Below are 26481 nucleotides of genomic sequence, written 5' to 3'. Positions count from 1 at the left end.
CTCCAGGGCGTAAGTTTACGTCCTGCAGTGGGGTACTTCCCGCAACAGGGCGTAAACGTACGTCCTGGGGATAGACAAGATCATAATAGATCTTGCGCTATTCGACTGTCAGTGATAGCTGGCCTCCCGCTGCAACAGCGGGGGTGCATCGGAGATGCGCCCCCCCGCTGTTAACCCCTTCCCTGCCGTGATCTATGTAGATCGCGGCATGGGAAGGGTTCACAGAGGAGCGCGCTCCCTCTGAGAAGTTGCCGGGCTCTCGCGATGTTATCGCAGGGAGCCTGGCTGGTTGCCATGGCAACAGGACGCCGGTATTGCCAGTGCCTGTGATCGCTGTATAAGCAATAAGGCATTGCAGGAGAGAAGTCCTGCAATGTCTTATCACAGCGATATCAGTGCTGTGGTGTAAGTCCCCCAGAGGGACACAAATGGTGTAAAAAAAAAGTCAATAAAAATGTACAAAAAAGAAAAATGTGCTTTTTCTCATATTAGCATAAAAAAAGCTAAAAAAAATTTAAAATCACACATTTTTTATCTTCACGTCCGTAACGATACGTTCAATAAGTTGAACATGCTTTTTATTCTGCCCGGAAAAAAGCGTTAAAAAGCGCTAAAAACGCAATAAAGGTGATCAAAAAAGCCATAAGTACCCCAAAATGGTACCAATAAAAACTACAACTCGTCTCACAAAAAACAAGCGCTCAGAGAAACCGTACATAGAAAATGTAAAAACGTTACAGGGCTTTGAATGTAGCAATTTAGAAAAAAAAAAATTTCCAAAAAGAGGGAGCGGGAGTAGATGAGCTGTGACCATCATCAATAGACTCCTATGAGAGAGTGTTGTGGGCATGCTCTGTGTCCTGTGCAGGGAGTGGGAGTAGGTGAGCTGTGACTATCATCTATAGACTAGAATCAATACCCGGACAATTGTGGTCCCCGAGCCTCAAAGTGCTGATCCCAGTTACCAGAAGATAGCCCAAGAAACATGGAAATGATCTTAGACTCCGCCTCATCTTTCCAAAAGCCCACCAGCCAATCAGAAATGCTGAAATGGTGTGTGAGTCTTTCCCCAGTCCCATTAATACTTTGATACGGGTTTTAATGGAGTCAGTGTGCAAAAGAAGCAATTCACCTAAGTGAGTGACTGGCACTTAAAGGGGAACCTGTCAGCAGGTTTGATCCTTATAAAGCAGTGGCAGCATGTTATCGGCCAATAGGATAGCTTTCTAAACATGTATACATTAGGCCGCATTAGCCTATCATAGCTTTGGATAGTAACTGTTTATAAATCTCATACCATTTGCAAAATAGGTTGGTATGGTCCAGAGGGCGCACCCTGTGGGGTCCAGAGGGCGCACCCTGTGGGGTCCAGAGGGCGCACCCTGTGGGGTCCAGAGGGCGCACCCTGTGGAGTCCAGTGGGCGCACCCTGTGGGGTCCAGAGGGCGCACCCTGTGGGGTCCAGTGGGCGCACCCTGTGGGGTCCAGTGGGCGCACCGTGTGGGGTCCAGAGGGCACACCCTGTGGGGTTCAGAGGGCGCACCCTGTGGGGTTCAGAAGGCGCACCCTGTGGAGTCCAGTGGGCGCACCCTGTGGGGTCCAGAGGGCGCACCCTGTGGGGTCCAGTGGGCGCACCCTGTGGGGTCCAGTGGGCGCACCCTGTGGGGTCCAGTGGGCGCACCCTGTGGGGTCCAGTGGGCGCACCGTGTGGGGTCCAGAGGGCGCACCGTGTGGGGTCCAGAGAGCGCACCGTGTGGGGTTCAGTGGGCGCACCCTGTGGGGTCCAGTGGGCGCACCCTATGGAGTCCAGTGGGCGCACCCTGTGGGGTCCAGTGGGCACACCCTGACCGCTCCTTCCACTGGCAGTCGTTGGTGTAACCCAGCCCCCTGACTGAGTGATGGGAATGATGTTGCTGATAACATCCAGAGGCCAGTGTAGTCATCAATGTCCTGGAAGTCAAGAGCGGGATTGATGCATGCGCAGAAGAGGCAGTCCTACTGGATTATGTGCCTACATTGACCTGTGGGGGCATCATGTATATATGATTAGAACGCTATTCTACTGACTGATCACATGCTACCACACGTTTATAAGGCTCAAACCTGGTAATAGGTTCCTTTTATGGCTAGCTTTAGATATGTGTGACCCGTGCAATCACACAGTGCGGATGTAACCAGCATCTGGAGGGGCACCAGACAGTTGTAGGCAGTGAGCAATATACACCCTTAAATCCACTTGGTCAGATAATGTTCTTCCTCCATGCACCGTATCTTATGGAGCTACATAGATCATCCCCCTCCTGGCTCTGTCTCCTCCTCTTTGATGTTCCCACCGCTACTGTCAGCCTATTGGCACCCTTGCAGCCTAAGCGCTTAGTTCTGCTACTGTATTTGTTATGCACTTGCTATTGTATCTATGTACTGAGCTAGGTTTTGGGGCTGTATTTATGCACTGAGCTTGGTTATGATGCTGTATCTATGTACTAAGCTTGGTTCAGGTGCTGTGTTTATGTACTGAGCTTGGTTCTGATGCTGTGCTTATGTACTCAGGTTGGTTCCTGCTATATTTATGTACTGAGCTTGATTCTGGGGCAGTATGTATGTACTGAGCTTGGTTCTGATGTTGTATTTATGTACTGAGCTTGGTTCTGATGCTGTATTTATGTACTAAGCTTTGTTCAGGTGCCATATCTATGCATTGAGCTTGGTTCAGGTGTTGTGTTTATGTACTGAGCTTGGTTTTGATGATGTATTTATGTACTAAGCTTGGTTCAGGTGCTGTATTTATGTAATGAGCTTGGTTTAGATGCTGTATCTATGTACTAAGCTTGGTTCAGGTGCTGTGTTTATGTACTTAGCTTGGTTCAGGTGTTGTATTTATGTACTGGGCTTGGTTCTAATGCTGTATTTATGTACTGAGCTTGGTTCAGGTGCTGTGTTTATGTACTTAGCCTGGTTCTGATGCTGCATTTATGTACTGAGCTTGGTTTGGTGCTGTATTTATGTACTGAGCTTCGTTCTGATGCTGCATTTATGTACTGAGCTTGGTTCTGGTACTGTATTTATATACTGAACTTGACTCTGGTACTGTAATTATCTACTAAGCTGTTCTGGTGTAGCTGTGCTATCTTTCTGCTTTTTGCACAACCAGAATGCAGGCAGAATGCAAATCAGTGCAATATATATGACTTTTTTCTGACGATGAAGGGGGGGGGCACAAAAAAATTCAGCACAATGTGCCATGTAACTCAGGTGGGCATTGGTTGACCTTTAAAAGGTTGGTTTAGTTACCCATTATTTTTGTGTTTAGTTGTTTAGAGAATCCATCTTGGTGTAAGGTTTTCACTAGGATCATCCAGCTCTACGATCGTTCATTGACGGGTAATGTGCTAATAATAGCGGGCGCTTTATGGCTCCATATATTACCACATTCTAGTGATCTTCGGAATAGTCGCAGCATCCGAGCTCTGCATGTGCATTTCCATGGTCTACGTCGTGCCGCTGCTTCACGAGTCAGAGTATCTGTCACATCCTGCCCTGGCACCGTGCCCGGTGGATGAGATCCTCTAAACAGGATATTTGCACATTTCCTGCTTTCTGCAGATATGGCACAATGTTCTGGCAGGCCTCGCTGCATACACTCAGATTGTTTTAATATTCTTAGCAAAACAGGGAAGCCAACTTTCCTCTTTATTAAAAGCCCGTACAGGAATGCTGACGCGTTTCAGACCTTACAAGCGCTTAGTCGTTGATTCTTCCAATTTCAATCTTGTTCCTATTATGGATTTAATTAAATAACCTGGAAACGTGTTAAAAAATAAAACTTAAGGTAAATGGAAGGAAAAAAGTAAATTATTGTAAATAAGTAGAATTAAAATGATGCAATCAAAATCCAGAACAGGTTTTGCTGTTTGCATGCACGATCTCCTGTTCACCATACAATGGCCAACCTCAGCTAGGTGCGAGCCGTGAAACTGCACAGGCACTGGCCACCAGCTCCAAGCAGATGTAGGCCAGGGCAATCTGCCCCCTTAAGCCTGCCTGGTAAAATGACCTTCTTCCTGCATTTGGCAGCATTCTGTGGAGCTACATGATTCATCCTCTTCCTGGCACCGTCTCCTTCCCTCTGAAGCTTTGAGTCGCCACTGTCAGCCATCTGCGCCCCCAACACAATTGCCTAATTCTGCTATTGTATTTATATTATCAACATGGTCCTAGTATTATATCTACATTCTGGGGTTAGTTTGTGTTATATACTGAGCTTAGTTCTGGTACTGTATTTATTGTACGAGTTTGGTTTTAGTTCAGTATTTATGTTAGAAGTTTGGTTCTGGTGCTGTATTCATGTTCATAGAATGGTAGAGTTGGAAGGGGCCCCCAGGGTCATCGGGTCCAACACCCTGCTCAGTGCAGGATCACTAAATCATCCCAGACAGATATTTGTCCAGCCTTTGTTTGCAGACTTTAATTAAAGGAGAACTCACCACCTCCCGTGGCAACCGGTTCCACTCATTGATCCCCTTCACTGTCTAATGAATCCACCTAATAGTTGCCTTGTGAATCCCATATTTGGTCATTTTCTCCAAAAAGTATGGTATGAAATACTTTGTCAAATGCTTTACTAAAGCTAATGTATACTATATCTATCACATGTTCCTGATCAACCCAGGAAGTTGATGTATTTCACAATCAACCTAGAGGTTATTAGCTTAGTTCTAGTGCTATGTTTATATTATGAGTTTGGTTCTGGTGCTGTACCTATGTTATGAGCTTTGCTCAACTGTTTAATCCATTTCATGTTGCAGACCCCACCGCGGCCCACGGAGCATGTGTGTATCGTCTCGATCCCAGTGCAGTGGTCACTTGAAGTACAGGCAGGACTTGTGAGTCTGGTATATGAATAGCAGGGCACATCTCCAAACAGTAGTAGTATAAGGCCTCATGTCCACGGGGAAAATCAGGCCCGCTCTGGATTCTCCATGGAGAATCCGTAGCGGGTCCCTTCTGCCCCGCGGACATGAGCGCTGAAAATAGGAATAAACTCACCTCTCACACGCTCCGGATCTTCCCTTCTTCGCGGCTTCATCTTCTCTCCGTCGCTGCCGGATCTTCTTTCTTCGGCCCGGCGGATGTGCACGGCACGTCGGTTGCGTGCCGCGCGCATGCGCCGGCCCGAAGAAAAAAGATCCGGCCGCGATGGAGAGAAGATGAAGCCGCGAAGAAGGGAAGATCCGGAGCAGGTGAGTATCTTCTGATTTTGGTCTCCTGCGGATCCGGATGGCTTCCATAGGCTTCAATAGAAGCCTGCGGGAGCCGTCCCCGTGGGAGACCCGCATGAAAATGGAGCATGGTCCAGATTTTTTCATGCTCCATTTTTTTTAAAATCACTTTTATTGACCATCCGCGGGGATTTATCTACCCGCGGGTGGTCAATGCATCCCTATGGGGTGCGGATAATCTGCTGCGGATCTTAAATCATATTTTGCCCGTGGACATAGTGTAAGCTCTCACCTATGACCTGAAGGTTGCAAGTTTGATCCCTGCAATGTCCAGGTAGCCAGCTCAAGGTTGACTCATCCTTTTCGAGGTCAGTTAAATGAGAACCCAGCTTGGTGGGGGGTAATAAGTAATAATTACCTGAAAACGCTGAGGAATAAGTTGGCGCTATACAAAAAATACCAAGACTTATTAGTGGCGCTGATGGTGTGTAGCATACAAGCGTAGTTGCTTTTGCCATGGTAGTCGTTGTTGTACAGAACAGAACACAAGTATGGGAGGACTATGGGAGAGTTTCGGAGCAGCCAAAAGCACTGAGTTGTAAGAAAGCCTTGGAGCCTCTTGACATTGAAGACACACTGATCAGTAACCTGCTGTATTGATGAAAGGTTGGGATCCCCATGACCATAGAGACTATGATTACATATATTAGTGTACTGAGTCACCACGTAGCCATGCCACGTCTGCTATGTGCTTAACAAGACTGTACTGCCAAGTTCTAACAACTGAGTTGCCACTTGGCTACCGAAGTAAAGACTTGATGTGCTCTGCATCATCCAGAAGCCGATTGGCAACTAGCACTGATGCCGCATAGTTTAAGACGGCGCATGCGCAGTTGGTTTTACTTTGCGCATGCGCCAACCCTTAACAATGTGGTGTCAGCACAACTTGTCAGTCAGCTTGTGGATGACTTAGGGGGTAATTCCAGTTTCCCAGATGGTTGTCCACTACAACTAACCTCTTATACCTTGGAGGCCAATGAGGATGCTGATGAAACAAATTTTTATGCCAAAAGGCGGTCGTACACAATATCTGGTGGTCGAACGTTCATTCATCTAACAGACATTCCTTCCGACCTCTCTATACAAATGTACGCTCACCCGGGCAAGCATGTTTTCTCAATGGGGAGAAGGGAGTGAGCTGCTGCCGAACACCTGTGACGGAGGCTTATCTCCATTAAGAACAAAACGATCAGGCATATTAATTCAACATGCCCAGTCTTTTTTGCCCTATAGCTGCTGAACAAATGTTGAATCTAATACACATTTGAAGGTTGTCCAGTCCCAAACGTGGAAGAAGGTAGAACTACTCAACTGGGGAAACAAAGGATCCTTTATTCACCCAAGGTGCAACAATGTATCGGCTCACACAACAGACCCTTGTATACAGCTTTGATACTGAATGACTTTACTACAAACGGTGATAGGTGATGATGGCGGTTAAAGGGTGGTTCGGTAATTGGGTGTCTGGTTGCATTGGTACTACATAGAAATTAAGGCCCGTAGGATTACATGCACAGCCCAGGGTTGACGGGAAGGCAGATGAATGGCACTCTTAGCAATGACTTGAAAACCTTAACTGTAGCAAAATTGCAGCCTGCCAAAACCAGACTTAGCAAAACCAACTCTTTGTACAAGATGGGTCAGCTAGTTCACAAGTAATCTCACCACCTCTGAGTGCCAGAGAATAAGGCTGATTTCCTGGGCCGACGTCTCCGTGCATCGCCCTCACACTTCAAAGTGCAGAAGCTGAATTGTTGCAAGCGTTTTGATATGTTCCTTGAGAATGAACTGCAGTGAATGAATCTTCTCTGTCAAGACACCTCAAGGAACTCAGGAGTTTCCTTATCTGTTTGAAGTAGTTTTCCCTCATTATGTCTAAGGCTGCATAGATCCTGGGCACTGCCAGTGGCGGGCTGGTTTTAGTTTTCATATATTCTGCCGCAGACTCGAGGCTATTAGCAATGGAAAATGTATACTGATATTTAAAGGCCCACCTTTCAAATTTGTAAAATCCACATCAAAAGTTGAGTCAATTTATAAATATATGACCTAACGTCTGTACTGATCGTGAGTCACATCCTGTATTATACTCCAGAGCTGTACTTACTATTCTGCTGGTGGAGTCACTGTGTACATACATTACTTATCCTGTACTGATCCTGAGTTACCTCCTGTATTATACTCCAGAACTGCACTCACTATTCTGCTGGTGGAGTCACTGTGTATATACATTACTTATCCTGAACTGATCCTCAGGTACATCTTATATTATACTCCAGAGCTGCACTCACTATTCTGCTGGTGGAGTCACTGTGTACATACATTACTTATCCTGTACTGCTCCTGAGTTACATCCTGTATTATACTCCAGAGCTGCACTCACTATTCTGCTGGTGGAGTCACTGTGTACATACATTACTTATCCTGTACTGATCCTGAGTTACATCCTGTATTATACTCCACAGCTGCACTCACTATTCTGCTGGTGGAGTCACTGTGTACATACATTACTTATCCTGTACTGAACCTGAGTTACATCCTGTATTATACTCCACAGCTTAGGATAGACCAGCAGTAGTAGATTAACAAGGGTCTGCCACCTGAGACCCCTGCTGATTAGCTGTAAACTGGGCCTTTGGGCTCAAGCACTTAACTGATTTCTGCTGGAAGCAGACAGCTCCATTCCCACTGCGGTGGAGAGGTTTTGTATTACAGACAATGAAGTGAATAGGAACCTGGCCAGCAGTGCCAGGCTTCAGCATTCCAGTGAGAATGGAGCCGTTTGCTTTCTGCAGAAATCAGCTCACGTGCAAAGTTTTTTTCAGTGTGAATTTAGAATCCAGCAATTTCAGCCAAGTTTTCAAAACAGCTCCTGATTGGTTAGCCTTTCTTTACATATTGCTGGCTTCTGCAGCGTTTTGCTGGTTTTAGCGTAAGTCAGTGGAGTGCACCCTGTTGTCATCTTTGGACCACATTGGAAGAATAGCTGACTTGGCCCACACATTAAATACACAAACAGTAACAAAATCTGATGAGCAAAAAAAAAGTTACATCCTGTATTATACTCCAGAGCTGCACTCACTATTCTGCTGGTGGAGTCACTGTGTACATACATTACTTATCCTGTACTGCTCCTGAGTTACATCCTGTATTATGCTCCAGAGCTGCACTCACTATTCTGCTGGTGGAGTCACTGTGTACATACATTACTTATCCTGTACTGATCCTGAGTTACATCCTGTATTATACCCCAGAGCTGCACTCACTATTCTGCTGGTGGAGTCACTGTGTACATACATTACTTATCCTGTACTGCTCCTGAGTTACATCCTGTATTATACCCCAGAGCTGCACTCACTATTCTGCTGGTGGAGTCACTGTGTCCATACATTACTTATCCTGTACTGATCCTGAGTTACATCCTGTATTATACTCCAGAGCTGTGCTCACTATTCTGCTGGTGGAGTCACTGTACACATACAATACTTATCCTGTACTGATCTTGAGTTACATCCTGTATTACACTCCAGAGCTGTACTCACTATTCTGCTCATTTTCATTCTTTTCATTCTATTGCCTATACATGACTACGGGGGCGGCCATCTTGCCTGACCTGCTGTTAAAGGGACTATATCACCCCCCAAAAACGTTTTATTCATAAAAACCAGAGAAATGTATTCAGTTTTTCTTATATGTTTTTATTTTCCGAATGTACATTTTTTTATTCTGTTGTCTGTACATGACTGTGCGGCCGGTCATCTTACCTGACCTACATTTAACCACATTTACAGATATGCTTTACAGCGGCCTCATGGGCCATCCACACAATAGATAGAAGGGGACCTGTTGACTTGTATGGGAGGCTGCTCTAGACATACTCTGTGATCTGTGCGGGGGTCATTCTGCAGGGGAAGGGGGCGTTGTGTGTCACAGGTTATACCTGCAGTGACTGGTGACCCTGTGTTATCTACATATTGGTGTTACCTCACAGTGTAGTCTGTCTGTGATGTCTGGGAGATGATTGCTGAAAAGTTTTCTCTACCGATCAGGTAGGGACAGACTAGTATTAGGCACTGTGGTCAGTGTGAAAAATACAGGATTTTAGGTTTATTTGTTTGTTTGTTTTTTCAATATAGATTGTGAATGAAAATGTTAAAAAAAAATAATTTTTTTTCCATATTTTTAACACAAAAATGTGATTTATATAATAGGTCATTTTCTGATGACATGTTCCCATTAAAAGCATTTAGAAAGGAATCTGTAGACTTGAGATGATCCATTGACTACTATAGGACAGTGTTGTGTGTATGATCTGTGCAGGGAGGGGGAGGAGGCAACCTGTGACCATCACCTATTGGAAATTGTGGCTCCTGTGTTATCTATGTGTAGGTGTAACCTCTCAGTATAATACTGCCTGTGATGATAATGAGATGACAGTGGTCCATTTACATGGGACGACTGTCAGGCAGGCGATGCCCCACACTCGTCCCTGTGTGTCCGCACTCCCGTGCTGTCACACGGGAGCTAGCAGAGCTGGCTGGTTCACGGAGCAGCCAGCAGGGCGGCGGGGCAGTGCAGGAGATTTCTCTCCTCTCGCTCCCCCGCCCCTCTCCATTGAGATAACACAGCGGCCGTTCACTACTGAACAGTCGCTGTTTAAACTGAACAATGAGCTTCATCGCTGATCTTTTATGCTGCATAAGCGATAGACGATCAGCTGATCGCTCATCTTTCAGTTTATACAGCGGCCGTTCAGTAGTGAACAGCCGCTGTGTTATCTCAATGGAGAGGGGCAGGGGAGTGAGTGGAGAAAAATCTCCTGCATTGCCCCGCCCCCCTGCTGGGCGCTCCATTAACCAGCCAGCTCTGCTAGCTCCTGTGTGAAAGCACGGGAGCGCGGACACACAGGGATGAGTGTCGGGCAACGCTTGCCTGACAGTCGTCCCCTTTAAATGGACCTTAAGAAGTTTCCTCTACAGAACAGGAAGTGTCTGAATATTAACCCTTTGCAATCCAATTTTGGATGCAGGGTTTCCTAGGAGGGCTTTCTTTTTCTACCATTATACCATGGAGCCATCTGCTGGCCAGAGCCAGTACTGAAGTATGTGACACGCCAGAGAGGCCCCGACAACGAAGTGGCCGGCAATATATAGTAAGAATACCCTGCTGGACATCATCTGACATTGGAGCTGCACAGGCTTCAATCAGAATGGAGGAAGACATCTAAAGACATTCTGATTAAAGGCTGTACAGCTCTGATGTCGGAAGATGTCCAGCAGGGTATTCTTACTATATATTGCCGGCCACTTTGTTGTCATGGCCTCTCCGGCACATCACATACTGCAGTAATGGCTCTAGCCAGCAGATGGCGCCATTGCATAATGGTAGAAAGAGCCCCCTAGGAAATCCTGAATCCAAAATTGGATTGCAAAGGGTTAATGATGACACATGACTTAAGCCGTTTGTGCCTTTGGCTGGTTAAACACAAGCCCTACGGAATGCGCTTGTCTCTCGTCACCTTGAAAACCTTCTCACTTTGTGACCGTCATGAAAAGATTTGTTAACAATCCTTGTAGTGATCTATTTCCTTTATAGCATGAAGAGAGAAGAGAACGTGTGGGAGGCCGGATCATAATACAACCCTTTGTAATGATAGATACTCATAATTATGAAGTGCAGAACGGAGATTTCCCAGAACATAAAACCCCACTTTAATTTATTACAAAGATGAGATTCAATTATGAGTTCGTCAGAGTTTCCTATAATGAAATGGTATTTAAAAGCTGGGGAACTTTGAATTATGCAACACATTACGCTGCCTGGACGCTGGCAGTCTGACGTGGTTTAATGGGGCGCTTGGACACCTCACCGATTTATTGTAAACCACCGTCAACTAAATTCACTACTGTATGGTCATAAATGCAACATCACGTCTAGTTAGATGTCCTCATGCCTGCCATCCAAGCATCCGGTCCATATACTAGCATAGATGTACACAAATCTGCAGGGGCGGGCACCAACCACAAAGCACCCATGTAACAAGAACCGTGTCCACAGCGGGTGTGGACCTACAGTGCCAATAATTGATTGGGCTTTAGGCTACTCAGAGGGCAGCACCCAGAGGGACCTCTCATTTTCACAATTTAAAGCTTTTTTGAAGGATCTACTCTTAGCTCCAAGGACCCGTAGGACGTTGCTCCAAGAGTAGTCTTGGCACAGTGGCAACTGACTCGGACAGGTCAGAGGCATCATAGTGCGGTACTGGAGAGATGGGCAGAAACGTAGTTGGTATCACAGGCTGGGTTCAGGATAGGCAGAGTTCTTGCATTAATGGAGAGACAGGTAGAAAGTCAAGGAGGTGGCAAGCAGATAAATCGTGGTCGAGTCGAGGTCAGGACAGGAGAAGATGGGAAAGCTGAAGGTGTTTTTACACAGGATGACCTGTTGGTCGCAGATGCCCAACAGAACGTCCCAGCGATGATCGTTCTTGTGCTTTTACACAGAAATGATCGTCGCTAGTGAGTTGTGGTGGAGCGGGACGGGGATCGTTCCAGTCGCCTGCCTCCACTCACAGTAAACAGGCTGTCGTTCATGAATGAATAACTGCCTGTTTACACGGCCCATTTGCCATTCGTTGCTCAGTCTTGCATGCATTTAGACTGAACAATAATCATTTATGGGAGATCTGAGCGGTTTTTTTGACCCATGTAAAAGAGCCCTAAGTGAACAGGTAGAGGTCAAAACCAGGATTTTAGCACAAAATAACCACACCTTTACAGAACTGGTCATGTGATTTTATGCTGCACTCACGGGGAGAATTATCAAACAGGAAAGTGCCAAATCTGAAAGGTCTGGGGGCTGTAATAAAGGGGCCACTCATTGTATATGCCTATATACATATAGAGTTTCTTTTTTTTTCTACTAAAGAGGTGAAAGGATGAGCAGCTGCACATTTAATTGCTCTCTGCACCTAATCGGGACATCTGTCGATTGTGACTTGATGTTTACTGGCATCTGGATTGCAGGGATTTTTGGCCTCTTTTTAGGATTGTGTGATGATCTGTGCATGTAGACGTAGGCATAGTTGCAAATGTAAAGATAGAACAATGTCTCTGTGTAAGAAAAGAGCCCAGATTTCAGTTTGTGCTGTAATGAGCTCTGTTCCTATAGTTATGTAATTTGGATAGTAAAAGGGTGACCTCTACTGGCCGTCATACATTACTGCAGTTTGTATATTTCTCTTTGGAGTGTTATGTGTGACTTCCTATTGGCTGCCAGAGGTCAGGTGGGAGATTTGGAGGACTTGAGTTCACAAAGAGCTGCAAGCAATTCCAGTGGTACTAAGCCTTAAAGGGGTTGTCCCGCGGCAGCAAGTGGGTCTATACACTTCTGTATGGCCATAATAATGCACTTTGTAATGTACATTGTGCATTAATTATGAGCCATACAGAAGTTATAAAAAGTTTTATACTTACCTGCTCCATTGCTGGCGTCCTCGTCTCCATGGTGCCGACTAATTTTCGGCCTCCGATGGCCAAATTAGCCGCGCTTGCGCAGTCCGGGTCTTCTCCTGTCTTCTATGGGGCCGCTCGTGTAGAATGCCGGCTCCGTGTAGCTCCGCCCCGTCACGTGCCGATTCCAGCCAATCAGGAGGCTGGAATCGGCAATGGACCGCACAGAAGCCCTGCGGTCCACGGAGACAGAGGATCCCGGCGGCCATCTTCAGCAGGTAAGTATGAAGACGCCGGACCGCCGGGATTCAGGTAAGCGCTGTGCGGGTTGTTTTTTTAACCCCTGCATCGGGGTTGTCTCGCGCCGAACGGGGGGGGGGGGGTTAAAAAAAAAAAAACCCCGTTTCGGCGCGGGACAACCCCTTTAAGAGAGACTGCATTATGGGAAAGAGAGCTGCCAGAGGAGTGAAGAGTCCTCTTGGGGAGCCGCGAAGAACGTGTCCTGGAGAATCTGTGCCTGCTAGAGAAGGACAGCGGCACAAAAAAGGAGGCAGCCAGTGTGAGGGAAGCGCAGCTCCATAAAAAATCAGCACTGTGAACAAAGCTGCAGGGATTACAGAGAGACTGCTTCAAAGGATTCACATCGTCCTGCAGCTCTGTGAATCAGAATACTCCCAACAGACGTCCAAAGACTCATCCCCTGCATTACAGTACTGAACACGCTGGAGATATGTAAGTGAGGTGCGTCCTCAGGAATTGGCCCGACGTGCGCAGATGGCTAGTGACTTATACGCAGGCCTGCAAGTTAATATTCGGGAGCTCAAGCCGACATCAGAGGATCTTGTATTCATCTGCCAGTTGTAGGCAAGTTATAGGACAACACACTGGTGCCGGTGACAGGTGAGTTGCGGCGGGGAGCCGGGGGGGGGGGGGAGGGAGAGAGAGACCTCCCCTCCGTTCCTCCCCGCTCTTCCCCGCTGCTCCCCGCCAGCCCCCGAAAGAAAAGTTGATGTGATTTGGCTGTTGAAGAAAACGAAAAAAAAGAAATCACACGCAACTTGCATTGTGGTCTATGATGGCATACTCACACGCAACTTGTAACCTGTGCCGAAGAATCCAACAATGTCGGAGAGAGCTGCACGTTGACTTTGGTTGTGCGATTCGAAGATCGGAGTGTCGCACTTTAGCATTGATGACTGCCAATGGTGCCAAGTTGCAACCTGTAAGTGAACCTATACCGACATGATGGCCTGTTAGAACTCTGGTTGCTTGTGACTTCATCATCGCACTCTACAAGGCAAGTCACATGAAACAGCAACTTGCCTGCGGCCTATCTGCGATTTGGCTGTTTTCAAAAAGTTGCACCAATTTTTTGAGTTTTGCAACTTTTCTGTAACATTATGTCGCACGACTAGAGATGAGCGAGTATACTCACTAAGGCACATTACTCGAGCGAGTAGTGCCTTAGCCGAGTATCTCCCCGCTCGTCTCTAAAGATGCGGGGGGCGGCGGGGGAGAGCGGAGAGGAAGGGAGGGGAGATCTCTCTCTCCCCCCGCTCCCCGCCGCAACTCACCTGTCACCCGCGCCGGCCCCCGAATCTTTAGAGACGAGCGGTGAGATACTCGGCTAAGGCACTACTCGCTCGAGTAATGTGCCCTAGCGAGTATACTCGCTCATCTCTAATTATAACCGCATATTACTTATCTATTAACAGAAGCTTCTACAGCAACTTCATCTCTAAGTTTATTTGTTAGCATTTTAAAAATATATATTTTTGTGCGCCCGGTGTCCGCATTGTACCCCAATTCCTATGTCGCCTGCCCCTACCGTGACATCTACAGCACCACCTATATGCGGTGGAGGCAATGAAAGTCAACGGTCTTTCATTGATCTATGTACAGCTTCGCGTAGACACTGCATATCAGTACGCAAGAGAAATATATCGAAGCATGCTTTATTTGTCTGCGTATCATAAGCAGCCCTTGTATGAAACACTATCCATACGCAGCCCATACAAGAGCGGGGAATAAAAATCACACTGCCGTGATCGTGTAATTTACGGGCATGCACGGTGTCATACACAGTACATACACGGTCTCTGCCAGCTGAGTGTATGGGGTGTAATGTGTAAAACGCCACAGGAGCCCTGCGGGGTTTTATGCATACAGCCGTGGGCATGAGCCCTAAGACAAAGTCCGTGTGTCAGATCAAGTCCTGGATCAATGGATCAGTTTTATCTGGAGTGTTCCGTTAACCTCTTAACACCTTCCCGCTATGGGACGTACATTTACCTCCTACAGTGTCGGGGTATGTATGAAGGAAGATCGCGTGGCGATCTATCTCCATGCAACGAGGGCATCGGCTTCTCAGAGCCAACACCTGGCAGCAACAGCTCCAATAAGCCACGCGGTTGATTGGAGCTGTTAACCCTTTAAATCCCCAGAACGATGTTTTGGGGGTCCTGTACGGCCCCCTCTCCCAAGATGAGATTGCAGGGAGCCATGCAGGTGCCAGGGCTGTGTTAGCAGAATGCCTATCAAGCCATGTATGTGGGGTAGGCCTGTGGCACACCATCATAGACTACCAGTTGAAATGCGGTATAATGTAATACTGCGGTATTACATTATTCTGTCTAAGCAATCAAACAATTGCAAGTTCAAGTTCCCTTTGGGGACTAAAAACAATGTAAAAAGTGTAATTAATTATTGGAAAACAAATGTGGTAAAAGTTGTTTTTTTTTAAAAAACCTTTCCTATATTAATAATTAAAAATAGCGCAAATAAAAGCATATTTGGTCCAATCTACCAAAGTAACGCATTATTGATACAGCATGGTGAGCGTCACCGAAAACAAATACACAACGCCAGAATTGCGTCTTTTAGGTCACCTCTTTTCCGAGAAAAAGTTTATTAAAAAGTCACAAGTACTCCATAATGGTTCCAATAGAACCCACACGACATCCTGCAAGAAAAGAAACCCCCGCATAACTTTGCCGATGGAAAAATAAAAAAGTTACGGCTATCAGAAAATTAAAATTTTTTTTCCAAAGATGTTATTTAGAAAGCATAGTACAGCAAAAGAAGAACAATATAAATGTGGTATCGTAGTAATCGTACAGACTGTAGCAAAGGGGGGTAGTCTTGCCTCGGGATCGCTGACCTCTCATACCAGAAATAGCGCACCACACGGGTAAACACGGCTCAGGACTAGCGGATCTCTTTGTCTGGCTCCTGCCAGCATTTATTCCACAGCACAGCATATCATATCACATCATGTCCATAAGCACCACAACTTGTGTGGGAGTCCAGGGGCGTCCCCTGTTGGACTCTTGCCTTTTCAGGCCACCAGCCTGCAACACCTTCCTGTGCTGCGCCGGTCCTCTCTTAGGTGTTGAGGTTAGGGGCGTCACCCTGTCAACCTCTGGCCTTCTTGGTCTGCACCAGACCCTGGGCTAGCAGCCCTCCCAGCTCCACTGAGCTGTCTCTCTGGCCCTCTTAGCCAAACACTCTCTCTCAGGTCTTTGGCAGGAACTGGCTTTTATCTGGTTCCTGCTCCACCCCTTGGTTAACCCTTGCACCAGAAGTCCTGTCTCTGGCCCTCTTTAGGCCCTTCTGTGTACTGCACTGCTACAGGACCCATAGAATAAAGTTAGCAGGTCATTTTTGTCGACATATGTACGGAATGAAAACAAGGCCTCCACCAAAGCTAGCTAAATTGTGCTTTTTTTTCTATTTCACGCAACTTAAAATTTTTCAAAGTTTTTCAGTTCATTATATGGTACATTGAAAAATTCAACTCATCACTCAAAAAAACAAGCCTTCATATAGCTATGTCAATGGAAGAATAGTAATGAGGATTTTTTGAAAGTGAGGAGGAAAAAACAAAAATGAAAAAAAAAAGGGGCCGCGTCCTTAAGGGGTTAAACGGGCCGTACCAGTTTGTTGCTCATCATGTACTGAAGTATTGTTCCACCAAGAGAGAAGAAAGTTCTGCTTGAGTTGTCTTTTCCATGACAAGAAAGCCTCCCAGGGTTCTCTGGCATGAAATGAGGTCAGAAGATTTTGCGAGGAGGAGAAGAATGCTTCGTATTCCCCGTCCGCCGCTCCGTTCACGTTGTGTTCCTGCTAAAACCCCAAGGAAAAAGACGAAACACTGAGCCACAACCTGCAAAGTTTAATCCCAATCACTGAATAGGGCCGGGGATCTTAATTAACTCCCGTAATCTTGTACGCTGTTTGCACCACTGATAACGCTATTCCTTGGATTGTGGAACTCGCACTGATGGAGACTAAATTAAGTCTTACACTGAGCTGCGCAGCTTAAGGAGCCAATGAAAGAAACAGATACAAATCTCCGAGAGGAAAAGAAAAGCTTTATCTGTCCCCAGACACACAGCCGAGCCAAGAAACCCATAGATCTTATGTAAAAGGCTTTGACTTTTGAAGAGGACATGAGTTGTAGTTATGCCACTGAACATAACAATCACCGCAGCAAATTTATAGTTTATCCTATCAGGGTATGATTTAATCAATAGTTAGGTGTAATGTCTTAAAGGGCATGTCCACCTCTGTGCACCATTTCATAATGTACACATTGAATTAATTTACATAAACGAGCAGTTTCCCACATACATTACTTATCCTGCACTGATGCTGAGTTACATGCTGTATTATACTCCAGAGCTGCACTCACTATTCTGCTGGTGGATTCACTGTGTACATACATTACTAATCCTGTACTGATCCTAAGTTATATCCTGTATTATACTCCAGAGCTGCACTCACTATTCTGCTGGTAGAGTCACTGTGTACATACATTACTTATCCTGCACTGATGCTGAGTTACATGCTGTATTATACTCCAGAGCTGCACTCACTATTCTGCTGGTGGAGTCACTGTGTACATGCATTACTTATCCTGTACTGATCCTGAGTTACAGCCTATATTATACTCTAGAGCTGCACTCACTATTCTGCTGGTGGAGTCACTGTGCACATACATTACTTATCCTGTACTGCTCTTGAAGTACATCCTGAGTTATACTCCAGAGCTGCACTCACTGTTCTGCTGGTGGAGTTACTGTGTACATACATTACTTATCTGTACTGATCCTGAGTTACATCCTGTATTATACTCCAGAGCTGCACTCACTATTCTGTTGGTAGAGTCACTGTATACATACATTACTTATCCTGTACTGCTCCTGAGTTACATCCTGTATTATACTCCAGAGCCGCACTCACTATTCTGCTGGTGGAGTCCCTGTGTACATACATTACTTATCCTGTACTGATCCTGAGTTACATCCTGTATTATACTCCAGAGCCGCACTCACTATTCTGCTGGTGGAGTCACTGTGTACATGCATTATTTATCCTGTACTGATCCTGAGTTACATCCTGTATTATACTCCTGAGCTGCACTCACTATTCTGTTGGTAGAGTCACTGTATACATACATTACTTATCCTGTACTGCTCCTGAGTTACATCCTGTATTATACTCCAGAGCTGCACTCACTATTCTGTTGGTAGAGTCACTGTATACATACATTACTTATCCTGTACTGATCCTGAGTTACATCCTGTATTATACCCCAGAGCTGCACTCACTATTCTGCTGGTGGAGTCACTGTGTACATACATTACTTATCCTGTACTGATCCTCAGTTACATCCTGTATTATACTCCAGAGCTGCACTCACTATTCTGCTGGTGGAGTCACTGTGTACATACATTACTTATCCTGTACTGATCCTGAGTTACATCCTGTATTATACTCCAGAGCTGCACTCACTATTCTGCTGGTTGAGTCACTGTATACATACATTACTTATCCTGTTCTGATTCTGATTACATCCTGTAGGTAAGACATGCTTAGCTGCGCCTGTGGGTAATTGTCATGGCTATTTAGTTTGGCTGATGCTGCACTGAATTGCCATTGAATCTTCAGTCTAGCTCTGACTGTGGTCTCAGTCAGAGCTTGGTCCTGGACCTATCATTTGCCTGCTGCATCTCAAAACTAAGTTTGTGTTTATTTTCCTTTGGGTTTCTTATGTTATTCCCCTGGCCATGTAGGGTTAACTAAGGACCAAGGTACGAGGTCAGGTACATCCTTGTCAGGGCGAATTGCCTGCATGTAGCCAGGTCCCCATCCCTGAGGTTATTTAGATAGGGAAAGAGTTCCCATGTTTTAGTTTATTATTGTTTTGATGCTGTTTGTGTGTTTACGTGCGAGATCTGCGGTTGCGGTTACGGTTCCAGCACGTCCTGGGTGAACGTGACTGATGGGAGGCCAGAATTTGACACAATCGGCATGGCTGGATGACTCCTTACCGGTGGAGGTGGAGTAATGGTGCAGAGAGGGTTTTTTTGGCACAACCTCAATCATCTGATATGTGTGACTTGATGCCATGATGAACTGCTGCGGTTCTGAAGGCCAAAGTAGGTCCAACGCACTACTAAATTGGGAATCTAATAAAGTGGCCATTCAGCGTATTGAGCGATGATATTTTATGTTTCTCTAATTTAAAAAAAAACATGTAAATATCCTTTGAGAATTTGACTTGCGGCTCATGATGAATTCACTGGAAATTGGTTGCCCCAAGAGTAGAACGTTACCTTTCACTTAGAGCCTGTAATAAGCTTTCCCTAAGGATCTCCGCAGCCTAATCTATTTGCAAAGTGTTTAACCTCAGCATAGCGAGTGTCTAATCAAACGGCAATGGATATGTAAAATAAAATTCCAGCATTTATAATCCAGGATGTTACATGAACAGCTAATTTCTGTATCACTCCCTGCGAGGATAATCTCCGGTGTATTGAGTCTTGTCCTTTCTTAGCCCCTTTGTTCCCTGTTTAAAAAACCAAGGAGCAATTATGCGTGAAAACAAAATTCCAACATTTTTGTACAATATTAAGACCGCACAATCCTAGGCAAATGCATATACTGTATGATATTTCTAGGAGATCCACTAATGAGCATCTTGGAAGATAGAAGATCACAGTTGGGCAGATTTAGCAATATACTAGATTATATACCGGGTACTGCCCAACTAGCCTTGCTGCTCTTGATCCACTGGCTCTGTTTTTCTCTTCCTGAATTCAGACTGGATGCTGGTCCAGGGTCTCTGCAGTCCTTGATGTCCTGGCTCTTTCCCTCTCTTTTTGAATTCAGGACTGATGTTCTTCTGGGGTCTTTGCAGCCCTTGATGTCCTGGCTCTTTCCCTCTCTTTCTGAATTCAAGCTGCATGCTGGTCCAGGGTCTTTGCAGCCCTTGATGTCCTGGCTCTTTCCCTTTTTTTTTGAATTTAGGACTGATGTTCTTCTGGGGTCTTTGCAGCCCTTGATGTCCTGGCTCTTTCCCTTTCTTTTTGAATTTAGGACTGATGTTCTTCTGGGGTCTTTGCAGCCCTTGATGTCCTGGCTCTTTCCCTCTCTTTCTGAATTCAGGCTGCATGCTGGTCCAGGGTCTCTGCAGCCCTTGATGTCCTGGCTCTTTCCCTCTCTTTCTGAATTCAAGCTGCATGCTGGTCCAGGGTCTTTGCAGCCCTTGATGTCCTGGCTCTTTCCCTTTCTTTTAGAATTTAGGACTGATGTTCTTCTGGGGTCTTTGCAGCCCTTGATGTCCTGGCTCTTTCCCTCTCTTTCTGAATTCAGGCCGCATGCTGGTCCAGGGTCTCTGCAGCCCTTGATGTCCTGGCTCTTTCTCTCTCTTTTTGAATTCAGGACTGATGTTCTTCTGGGGTCTCTGCAGCCCTTGATGTCCTGGCTCTTTCCCTCTCTTTTTGAATTTAGGACTGATGTTCTTCTGGGGTCTCTGCAGCCCTTGATGTCCTGGCTCTTTCCTACAGTGTGTGAAGTCAGGCCTCACACTGCTCTGTGTTTTCTGATGCCCATGGTTTCTGATGTGTATGTATACAAGAACAGGCTCCTGTCATAGAAGATCTTGCTTTCTACTGGCTATCCGTCCTGTCAGTTATCACACAGCTACTTCTCATTGGAGTATTTAGCTATCAGTCACCATTTGAGCACAAACTTCTCTATTTACCGCCTCCCAATTTTAGTCTCGTATCCATCTACTGGTTCAGTGTCCGTCTTATTACCGCCCATAGACCACACCATGTGATCTCCGTTACTATTATCTAGCAAACTCGCTGGTCTAGGGCAACTGTATGTTCTATGTACGGTATTTAGAGGGGGCTATATTACTGTGTACTGCATGTATGGAGGGCTGACCTGTATACTGAATATATGTATAAGGTAAAATACATGCAGGGGGATGGTCACATGATCTTAACTGTACTCTATATATCATTGTGCAATGTATGCACTCAGGAGAAGGTCACATGATCTTGCTTGCATACTACATGTATGGGAGGTTATATATACACGCGGAGATGTGTTGCTGCCATCAATTTCTAAATGAGTTAATTTTCTTAAATTAGATGAAAAAATGTCGTCGTCGTTCCCCCCCCTTACATGGGATTTTCCAATCATTGCATTCTTCTTTTCTTTACATTTATTTACAGTTTACACAGCTTCCAACGTTTTTGATATTGGAGTTGTAAGTGTGATGTGATTTTTGTGCATATATCGAGAACGGTCTGTCGTAGAGAGCTGAAACTTTGTCCAAACCCCTCTGAGTGCCTGATTTACCCATGAGGAAAAGTTGGTGCAAATTGGCCCAGTTGTTTGGGTATGCAAAAAGAACAGACAACAGCAATCCATATATATATATATATATAACAAAGACCAGCATTTGCCAAACTGTGCTCCGCAAGAGCTTCTTTGAGGCTGCGACCAAGGGGCTAGGTCCCCGCTCTTCTAACTGATGTAGCAGTGTTCAGACAGGCTCCAGTGAGCAACAGGACCTGCGGCGGTATATCAATGCAGATCGTTTCAGCCGGTTCCAGTCATGTGATCTGCATTGCTATGCAACCCGAGGTCCGGTTCATTCACTTCTTCCCTCCAACCTGTGCGGACACTGCTGCAGCGGTGAGGGGAGCGGGGAGCAATGCTGTGGGGGCAGCAATAGGGGGGAGTCCATTACCACTGGAGACAGCAATAGGGGGGAGTCCATTACCACTGGAGACAGCAATAGGGGGGAGTCCATTACCACTGGAGACAGCAATAGGGGGGAGTCCATTACCACTGGAGGCAGTAATAGGGGGAGTCCATTACCACTGGAGACAGTAATAGAGGGGAGCCCCGTTACTACTGGGGGACAGCAATAGGGGGGGAGCCTGTTACTACTGGGGGACAGCAATAGGAGGGAGCCTTGTTTAATTGCGGATGCATTGTGGATTTGTAAGACCAAGCAGGTAATGGAGAGGAGGCACTTTTAGGCTTACATCCGCGCGGGGAAAAAAATTGCATCTGAGATCGCAATCATTAAAAAATAATTTACGCACAGACACGCAGGTCTTCCGCTGCATAAATCCGCTTGTGCCGTGGATGTGGGACCTTGGAGTAATTCGATTTAGAGTCAACTGTCTCGCTTTAAAAGCAAGTTTTGATTGTGCAAATGCAGTATCGCAGTAATCGTGCTGCTGACACATAAGTACATTATTGTGTTATGTTTACCGAATGGTGAACGATGGAAGAACAAAACCCCAAAACAATGGTGGAGTTTCGGCACAGTTTTTCCATTTGCACCTTTAAAAAAATGTCCGAAAAGTTAATTAACACATTATATAAACCCCAGAGTGGGGCCAATAAAATACACAACTCATTCCACTGAAAACAAGCCCTCATTCGGCTAAGTCAATGAGTTATGTCTCTTTCAATGTGATGATGAAAATCACTTGGTCTCTAAGGGGTTAAAGACCAGGTAAGTCCAGGTGTTGGACGCTCTGGGTACAAGTAGATACAGACAATACATCATTTATCATGGCTAATGCCAATGGCTGTGACCTCCCCCTCACAAGGAATTTCTCGGAAAGTGGAGTTTCCCTTTAAATGGAATCCGGTCCGTTTCCCGATTAAAGCCTCCTTTCTTCTTAGTTAACTGCCAATTAGTTGAATTAATCTTGCGATATTTGGATTTGTCTGAAATATTTTTCTTTTGCTCTTTTGGCAGCGGTCTCCAGATAACTCATTATTTTGCTAAGTGTGTTCATTACACTTGATATATTACAATCTCCTAGCATTACATAGCATCATGTATTCAGGCAAATTGTAATAGATTAATGGAAGCCTGGGCTTGGCCAAGATATTACTTGTACAGTAAATTGGAGGAAGGATTTAATAGTCCGTGATGAGATTTAGTGTGATAGGTTTACAACTGTGAAACGCGTTGGGGCTTTCACATTTATTGGCTGACAGTAGGGGAATCCCACAGCTCTGTGTTGTCATCCACCGTCGTGAATTGTCATAGAGGTGTATTTTGGGGATTTACCATTTAAGGCGGGGTTGTGGGCACTCGTTCCATTCAGTCTTAGTGGCACCCTTGTAATGCTAACAATTGGCTATATAAGGTGGACATGTTCCTGTGATTTGTAGTTGACCGGTGGGGTCCTCTGTTTGGGATCCTCATTGATCAGCTGATTGGAGATACCACAGTCTCTTCTCCAGTTACATCAGGTACATTGGTCACATGCCCTGAGAGCAGCTCAATCCCATTCAAGTGGATAGGACTGAGCTGGTATACCAGGCACAGCCGTTACACAATGTATGTACCTGGTATGGAGTCAATGGACAGCAGTCCTCACCCAAGCACCACTGTCACTTCAATCCAATGATCAGCAGGGATTCCAAGCAGCAGATCCCCACCAATCAACTGCTGATGTCCTGATGAAAGGGCATCAATAATGTAATACCGGAAACCCTTGTAATCGGTTATGAGTCCTGTGCGCAATTAGCAATGTAATAAAAGGGAGTATTCACTATTCAACACCACTTTTTGCTGATTAATCTCTTAATGTATCTTTAAAGGGGTTGGAAATTTAATTTTCATGTTACACGACTCGAAATCTTCTGCATAGTCATAGATGTTCAATTATATAATTCTGGCTACCATCAGCCACCACTAGAGGGAGCTCTGGAGCTTACTGCATACTGGGTATACACTGAACTCTTAAGTAATGCTGTACACAGTAAGCTCTGCTTGGTGATGTCTACAGATAGACAAAATGTTATCATTGGATGTGGATATAGAACATTTGGAGTTACATATCATAAAAATGTAGCTCCAACTGCTATAAAGATATATTAGGAAATTAATCAATGCCGAATTTGGGATAAACCTTTACTTTTAATGTGATTAGTATGCAAGAAGATGAGAGCCAGGATTCTTAGAGGTCTACAAAATGTTTAGTTCTCAGCCAAAAGCAAAATTGTGCAATTAGTGACACATTGGGCCTTATTGGCCTTCATAACCACAGGAAATTTGTCATGGTGTAGATTCCACTCAGTGATGAAATTGCCCTGCAGGAATAGCGGCCCCTGCGGACAGGAAGCTTCCTGTAGTCGCTGCAGATTACATGGCAGTGCTGACATGCTCTGACCAGCTGACAGGAAGGGGTCTTCGCTTCCTGCTGCTGGCGCCAAATTCTGACCTCCCATCAGCACGGGGCAACAGAGATCTGGATCCATCTGACCAGGAGATGTGTTTCCGCTGCTCAGTGATACAATTTTGGCGCTCTTTCGCATCCCTGAGTCTGGCCTTTCTGTTTTTCTTAGACACAATGGAGCTGGAACTGGTCGTCTGCTGTTATATACATCCGTGCGAAGGAGCAACGACATGTTAGTTGGTGCACTAATGTTGTATTCAGCTGACTGTGCAGCGCTTGTCATCAGAACGATTCCTGACATCCTCCTCTGACCCCTTTCGGCAATGAGTTATTTCTGGCCCCAGAATTCTCAGTCGCTGGATTTTTGTCCCAATAATGCCATTCTCAGTATATTCCCAACACTGCTGCACTAGAAACCCCCTGCGGTTGGCAGTGACATCCCGGCCCCGGCTAGTCTAGCACCGATGACCCGGCCTCGTTGGAAGTCGCTCAGATCGCTGGATTTTCCCATCTAATGTGATTCAACACTAAAACTGCTCCACGAAAAACTTGTCACGTGATTTTTGTGCAGCCCGCCGGGGTCACGGGAAGAATTTCCATACAGGGAAGCTCCAATTATGAAAGGGTCAGGGTGTTTAATAAAGGGGGTATTCAGTGCATATAAACTTACTAGGTATTGTTGATTGCTTGGTATGTGCGATTGAATATGACTAATGTAACTGGAGTCAGGGTTTGAGTCATTTTTCATTTGGACAGTTGGCCTTGCCACTTTCTTACTAAGGTTTTGCTTGTGTCTTCTTCTGGATGAACACAGTATGAAAATACTGATTTATTCAACCTTACTATGCAGCTATCAACATTATCCTGGAGCGCCATCTAGTGGCTTACATTAAAAATACATATCTATGTTTTTTTTTCTTGAACAGTTCACAATTTTCCTAAATGTTTTTGGTTTTAAACATCACAGTGCCTAAGGAGGCGAATATTAACTATTGTTCTATGTTCTCTCTAGATACATTCGAACCATGTACCTGGGCATTCAGAGCCAGAGGCAAAAAGAACATCAACGTCGGTTTTATTGGGCTATGATGTATGAATATGCAGATGTCAACATGTTACGCCTCCTGGAGACCTTCCTTGAGAGCGCCCCCCAACTGGTGCTACAACTCTGCATAATGATACAGAAGAACCGTGCGGACACACTTCCATGTAAGTACATCTCCGTACAACGGTTGTTACCAGGTATGAATACTATCGCAAACGGCAAGAACAAGATTTAGAGGTTAGATGATCCTCCCCGAAAAGTTAGCACACAGTATAAAACCATTACCCAGGTAATTATATATCCAGTGCTTGTATCACTAGACCGGGGGATGGGGGGGGGGGGGGGCTGAAGGGTCGGAGGGTCTGGACATTTTTGCAATAATTTCTTTTCTTGCTCCACTGCATTCGAAAACCCTGCAACTTTGCTGAAAGTCTCGACTTTTAAACAAATGCTGCAAGTTTGTACATACAGTTCCTATGGAGACCTAGAGTTGCAATCATAACGATTCAACCTCCGTTGCAAATTAGGTTTATTTGACACATTTACAAACTTTCAGCTGTTTGCAAAACGAAAAAACAATCAAAGAACAATTTACATAGCTGAACACAATAACAAGCGGTTTCTCCAGAATCAGCACAACATGCCACGTTTACTGACTCCTGCAGTCTCAGAATCATTCACCCCCTTCATGCTAAGTGTTGTAAATGTGATGCATCACCAGACAGCAGCTTCTGACAGCGTTCCTCAGGAATCTTATCCCATTCCTCATGGACAAAGGCCTCCAGGTCACTAGTATTCTTGGGGCTGTGTGCTGCAGCTGTCTTCTGCCCCCAAAGATGATCTATGGGGTTCAAATCAGACAATTGTGAGGACTATTCCAGAATCTTCGAGGACTTCCTCTGAAACCAAGCCATGGTGGACCTCGAGGTATGCTTAGGATTATTGTCCTGTTGGAAGGTCCAATGATGCCCAAGCTTCAGCTTCCTCACAGAAGGCGAGATATTTTCTCCTAGAATTTCCTTCTACTTGCGTGAATCCATCTAATCCTCCACACACTGCAGGTTTCCGGAGGGAGCAAAGCAGCCCCCGAGCATCACCAAGCCACCACCATGCTTCACTATCGCATCACCGAGCCACCACCAGGCTTCACTATTGCATCACCGAGCCACCACCATGCTTCACTATCGCATCACC

General features: G+C 45.5%; 1 protein-coding gene across 1 annotated transcript in view; it reads left to right on the top strand.

Moving 5' to 3' along the window:
• The window catches only part of XKR6 (XK related 6), a 272677-nt gene that overhangs the window by 235598 nt on the left and 10598 nt on the right, over positions 1-26481 (top strand). The window contains exon 2 of the mRNA XM_066594929.1: positions 25255-25451. Coding sequence (XP_066451026.1) covers positions 25255-25451 — 197 coding nt within the window. The remainder of the gene's footprint in view (positions 1-25254; positions 25452-26481) is intronic.

The sequence above is a fragment of the Eleutherodactylus coqui genome, chromosome 1 (genome assembly GCF_035609145.1).
Source record: "Eleutherodactylus coqui strain aEleCoq1 chromosome 1, aEleCoq1.hap1, whole genome shotgun sequence".
NCBI lineage: Eukaryota > Metazoa > Chordata > Amphibia > Anura > Eleutherodactylidae > Eleutherodactylus > Eleutherodactylus coqui.
This window is presented reverse-complemented; position numbering and strand designations above follow the sequence as displayed.